Genomic DNA, 6000 nt, shown 5'->3' with positions numbered 1-6000 from the left:
GCAGGGAGCCCGATGCGGGGGCTGGATCCCAGGGCCCTGGGATCATGACCTGAGCCAAAGGCAGATGCTTAACAACTGAGCCATCCAGGTGCCCCAAAACAAAAGATTTTAATTGAAAAGAAATATAAGTACATAATTACTGTGATAAACCATTTGAATGGGGTCGTGAGGGTGCAGGGAAAATTGGTCCCTGGAGAGCCTTAAGAGAATCGATGAAACCCTGATTGTTCCCACATCTTGCCCAAGACCAATCCTGGGCGCCTGGGTGGCTCAGTTGGTTAAGCGACTGCCTTAGGCTCAAGTCATGATCCTGGAGTCCCGGGATCGAATCCCGCATCAGGCTCCCTGCTCAGCAGGGAGTCTGCTTCTCCCTCTGACCCTCTTCCCTCTCGTGCTCTCTGTCTCTCATTCTCTTTCTCAAATAAATAAATAAAATCTTAAAAAAAAAAAGACCAATCCTGTAGATTCTTCAATGTTCAGATAAGCAAAAACTGTAAGATGGTTTCCTTTCTCTTGAACTCAGAAGACAACTAAAGAACCATCTAAAAACACTCTTCCAGGTATGCCTGGCTGGTTCAGTAGGTAGAGCATGTGACTCTTGATCTCAAGGTCCTGAGGAGTTCAAGGCCCACCTTGGGCATGGAGCCTACTTAGTAATAATAAAATAAAAACACTCTTCCAGTAAGTGATGGGAAATAACTCAGTTTGAGAACCAACTAGACCTAGGTTCAAACCTAAATTTGAATCTCATCTATGCTACTGATCAGGGTCAACCTCGGATAGGTAACTTACCCTCTTTGAATCTCAATTTCCTCATGTCTAAATGGGAAGAAGATACCCAAGATGCAGAGTTGTGAGAATTAAATAGGCTGTCGACTTACCTAAAAAGCCTAGCACAAAGTAGATGCTCAGTGATTATCACCATCGTCATTGCTTATTCTAGCTGGTAATGGGTGTGACATCACTAGACTCTAAATATTGGGGGTAAGCACCCTTGCCCGATTGATCTTCATCTCTCCCTCCATACGCCTAACAGTGCACACTAATAGAAGTCCTATTTTGCGGACTCTTGCAAGGCATAAACGTCAATTTCGAACTGTGTCCCCTCCTAGCGCCCGAAAGAGGAACTACAACCAAGGATGGGGCAGAGCAGCGGAGTCAAAAATTAGCGCGCTTTGCAGCCTTCCTCGCCCTTCCAACCTATGCGGGAGGAGACTCCTTTGCTCCTGCCCACCGCTGAAGCTACTAATAAAGTTTGATTTGAATAAATGAGCACCCACGGCCTGCTCTCCCCGCGAGAGCTTCTTCCGCCCACAACGGATTTCGAGAGGCGGGGCAAGCTTGAGGGGCGGGACCGGAAGTGAGATCAACACTCCCCGGGGTGAAAGGTTAGCGGAAGTGCCCTTCCTTCCTTTCTACTGTGGGCTCGAGTGGCTGGTGTCGGTGAGTAGAGACTTGGGTAGGATGTTCCAATCCGCCGCCATCCGCGGCCTGGGGGTCTAGTTGCGGGGCGGCGCCGGGCGCTTTCCACTACTCGGTCTCTGGCGGCTTCGTAGCGATCCTGTCCTGCGAGCAGGGCCCGCGGGCGGCCTGGGCCGAGACGGCAGGGAGCGCAGCCTCGGTTTCCGGGCCCACGGCCTCGGCTTGCGCGTTTCTGATCGGCCCCTTCTCCGATCTCTGCAGAGATGGGCAAGTTCATGAAACCCGGGAAGGTGGTGCTGGTCCTGGCCGGACGCTACTCCGGACGCAAAGCGGTCATCGTGAAGGTACCAGCCTCGCGAGCCTCTCCTGCGCCCTTGCATCTCAGGAACTGGGCGGTTTCGGAGGCCCTGCAAGCTCGGAGTTCAAGAGCTAGCTTGGGGGGCATTCGTCGCTGAGCATTGTGGGTGGGGGTCAATGCGGGAGGGCTTTTGAGAGAGGAAGGTGCAAAGTAAAAACAAAGGTGAGTGGAATTGGGCGCCTAACACATAAGGGGTCCTCTACCGAGGAGGTTTTAAAAAATAATAGTGTCCAGCGTTTATCGCGCGCTCGCTTGGTGTCTGGCACCGCCTTACAGGTGTTGGTCACGTCCGGTTCTTGAAGTCACCGTAGGGGATTCCTTTCTAGTGCTAACGTGCAGAGACGTTAAGTAATTCAACTGAGGTAAAAACGTTAAGTGCTGCGGCTGGGAGTCTGTAAAAAGAGAAGTTGTTTCCCCTCCAAATGCTCACTTAGCATGTTCTAGCCCTTCACCTTTGGCCTTCTACCTAGGTTTTGTAGCCTCTGGTGAGAGCCCCCTAAGCTCTGGCCACACACCTGCTTCTGGCTGTGGTGGGGCCGCGGGGCACCCTTTGTTGCCCTACCCCCCTCAATCTGAGACTGGTTTCTGGAACTAGACCACCAGTTTTGGACTCCTGCCTCTATCCCTCACTAGCAGTGCCAGTCGTAGGGGAAGTTAAGTAGAGTGCTAAGCACCAGTGCTTGATACAAAGCAAGCATTCCGTTGATGTTGATATCGATCCTTTTAGATCTCTTCCCACCCAGGAACCTTTTCAGATCCTTGTGGGAATGAATACAACCCTTCCCTATTACTCTTTGTGCGATTTAGCATAGCACTCAAGAGTGTCTGCCTTGTGTGGTTTTTCCTATAGTGGGTCTCAGACCTGGCAGTGGGGGTGTTCCTGTTATACATGCCCTACATCTATCTATATCTAGCACAGGGCCTAAATAGGCCCTCAGTCAATGACATGTGATTCTTGCTCGTTCAGAACATTGATGATGGCACCTCAGACCGTCCCTACAGCCATGCTCTGGTGGCTGGAATTGACCGCTATCCACGCAAAGTGACAGCTGCCATGGGCAAGAAGAAAATCGCCAAGAGGTCAAAGATCAAGTCTTTTGTGAAAGTTTATAATTACAATCACCTCATGCCCACAAGGTGAGCATTTCAAGAATGGCAGTGAGGATTCCTGGATGGCTCAGTCGGTTAAGTGTCTGCCTTCAGCTCAGGTCATGATCCCAGGGTCCTGGGATCAAGTCCCACAACTGGTTCCTTGCTCAGCAGGGAGTCTTCTTTTACCTCTCACTCTCCCTCTTTGTGCTCGCGTGCATGCATGCGCTCTCTCTTGCTCTCTCAAATAAAATCTTTTTTTAAAAAAGGAATGGGAATGAAAGGGACTTCCTTTTCACCCCTCTCTGCCCTGCTGAATTAGGCAACCTTGCAGCTATTCTAGTGTGTCACTTACAGAGTGGTGGTGGTTTCCAGTGTTGCCTCTTTGGTCCAGCGTGGAGCTGTGTTCTACCATTTTCTGTAGTGACTTCCCTGAGTTGGCCAAGCAGGATGGAAAATCTCTTCCAAGCCTGCACTTTATCTGTCTCCTCACCTGAAAATTCTCCAAGTGTTGGGTAAAGATTGTTTCATTTGTTTGCATTCAGAGTGAACATGGGCACGGGATCTGGCCTGCTCTCTGCCACTCTTCCACTTTCCAGGATAGTTGTTGAAGGCTTTCCAAAATGGTAGATAAAGGCAGCAAGCCCCCCACCAACGAATTCCACTGGGCTGCCATGCCCTTAAGTTCCTCGCCTTCCGCAGTATTGTGCGCCATACACACTATCTTGGTGCATAGGTTATACAGAAATACAATGGTTGAGAGTCCTGAACAATGGTTAGCCAAACCCAGCAGTGTGTGTCTTACAGTTTGCCGCTGGGGGCCACATGTTTACTCTCAAAGATGTCTTTTTTTTTTTTTTTCCCCTCAAAGATGTCTTAAAAGAGCAAAGCTGTTTCTCAGGTGCCGGGAAGCAGTGAGACCTCAGCAGCTAGCCACCCAGCTTCTGCACTGTCAACAATGAGGCTGCCCCTTCCCAGGCACAGCTTGAACAACACTAAATAAAATGACTCCAAATAGAAAGCTAGCCAACCACCATGATGATAGTGAAGGAGATGTAATAAAGTAACAGTCCTTAGCTAGAGAAATAGTCACTGTGGAAAGTCGAGAATGAAATGTGAAGTATTTCCATGGTTTGGGTCCATGTAAAGGAGTCCTTTTAAATTGGTAATGTCCAAAAAATATTATGGGGACTTTGGCACAGCTTCTGTGGGTTGCTCCTATGGAGACAGACCCTCACACCCCAGTGTCACACCCAGGAGTCCTTGGGCTGTGTGAAGGGCCCTGGCAGTGTGTGGGCTGATCTTACATCCCCACCGTTGTTCCCAGGTACTCTGTGGATATCCCCTTGGACAAGACTGTTGTCAACAAGGATGTCTTCAGAGACCCTGCTCTTAAACGAAAGGCCCGACGAGAGGCTAAGGTCAAGTTCGAGGAGAGGTAAATAGACTTTGGTGGTGGCCCTATTCTCCATGAAGGGAATTTGGTTTCACTGTTCTTCTCAATGGTGTCCTTTTTTCCCTTTAGGTACAAGACCGGCAAGAACAAGTGGTTCTTCCAGAAGCTGCGGTTTTAGATTTGTTTGGTTTCAGTCATTAAAAATACCAAAAAAAAAAAAAAAAAATCCCTGTCTGCCTGTGGCATGTATTATTAGACTGGGAAGGAAGAACATTGATGTGATGAGACACTGGGTGGTGGGTGAGAGGCTGTGGGAGAATATATAAAATAATGCTTTTGTGAGACTTAGACTACTTCCATCCTCAGCCGAGCATCCTTTCATCATTTGGATGCCCTGGGTGGGCAAGGTGTGATCTACTGAACTGTTTCCCAAAAAAGGAGTACTCCTGACATTCACAGGTGTAGAGTAGAACCTGGGCCACCCTGTTCCCCCTGCCCCCCATTGGGAACACCCACAGGCCCCGCTCAGTGGGCACTGGCTACTTTGGATCGAGAGCCACCAATCTGAGGATCTCAAACCAACTTCAAAGTGCCATAGTCCCACTGAGATTTAGTACGTCAGAATTTCCGGGAAGTTACCTGCTGATACCGGTGCTGCCCTGATGAGGCCCACCCTGGCGAGCTGCTCCCTATGACAGGTGGGGGCTGAGGAAGGCCTGAGCCCCAGAAGAGCCATTCCTAGTGAGATCAGAAGAGGTCCCCAAATGGCCTGGCTAGCAGAGACCTGCAAGAAAAGGTGTGATTCACGGGGCACCTGGGTGGCTCAGTCGTTAAGCTCAGGTCATGATCCCGGGGTCCTGGGATCGAGCCCCACGTAGGGCTCCCTGCTCAGGCGGGAAGCCTGCTTCTCCCTCTCCCACTCCTGCTTGTGTTCCCTCTCGCTGTGTCTCTCAAATCTTTTTAAAAAAAATAGAAAAGGTGTGATTCAAGGGTCTTGGGTACAGTTGTGTCACCAGCTGTTGCAGGAAAGGTATTTGGCCCCTCTGGCATTTTACCTTTCACTGGGTACCTTTGACCCTGCCCTACTGGTGAAATAGGCGCTCTGTCCAGCTGAGCTGGTTCTAAGTCCCTGGATGGAAGTAGGAGTCAAACAGGTGTATTCCCCAAGCACTGCGCTTGGCATACATCCACCTGGGATATGGGGGAAGGGCTAGGTCTGTGAATTACTCGAAAAATTCTGGACTGGATGGCCTGGGTATTAGGAAAACAAATCTATTGTGCACTGTGTCCTGTGTGTTTTCATTTGATTCCTCACCCTTAAGTATTGGGCATCCCTTGAAACAAGACTCCTAAGTAGCTTGCCTACTCAGTCACAAATGGAAGATTTAAACCCGCTGCCTAGAAACTGACAAGTTCTCTCCACTCTGCCTCAAGGCCCAAGTTCAAATACTGTTCCAGCCAGGTTTGAATACATGCTTGACTTAACAGTATGACTTTGAGCAAGGTTCTATACTTCGCTGCCTCAGACGTTCAGAATTTCATCTGTAAAATGGTAAAAGCAACTTTGTGGGGTTGTTTGGAAGATGAGTTAACTTATGTGAAGCAGATCCAATATTGGGCACAGAAGAGCTCTCCAGAAATGGCTATTAGCATGGCTTTGTGACCTTGGAGAGGCTTTAACAGTCTTGGTTGCATTTCTCACTCAATCTTAGTCTGCGTGTCCGGCATCTTTCTA

General features: G+C 49.4%; 1 protein-coding gene across 1 annotated transcript; it reads left to right on the top strand.

Annotated features, from left to right (window-relative positions):
* Nucleotides 1–1361: 1361 nt before the first annotated feature.
* On the top strand, nucleotides 1362–4491 carry RPL27 (ribosomal protein L27). Its single transcript, XM_028094064.2, has 5 exons — nucleotides 1362–1443; nucleotides 1684–1766; nucleotides 2748–2917; nucleotides 4197–4307; nucleotides 4395–4491. The coding sequence occupies exons 2-5, from the start codon at nucleotides 1686–1688 to the stop codon at nucleotides 4441–4443; spliced, it is 411 nt and encodes a 136-aa protein (XP_027949865.1). The 5' UTR covers nucleotides 1362–1443; nucleotides 1684–1685; the 3' UTR covers nucleotides 4444–4491.
* Nucleotides 4492–6000: the final 1509 nt, after the last annotated feature.

This window comes from Eumetopias jubatus, unplaced genomic scaffold (genome assembly GCF_037043125.1).
Source record: "Eumetopias jubatus isolate StellerSeaLion01/CBP00866 unplaced genomic scaffold, mEumJub1_p1.0 scaffold_10, whole genome shotgun sequence".
Lineage (NCBI taxonomy): Eukaryota > Metazoa > Chordata > Mammalia > Carnivora > Otariidae > Eumetopias > Eumetopias jubatus.
The sequence above is the reverse complement of the archived record's forward strand: the minus strand, read 5'-3'. Positions and strand labels throughout refer to the sequence as shown.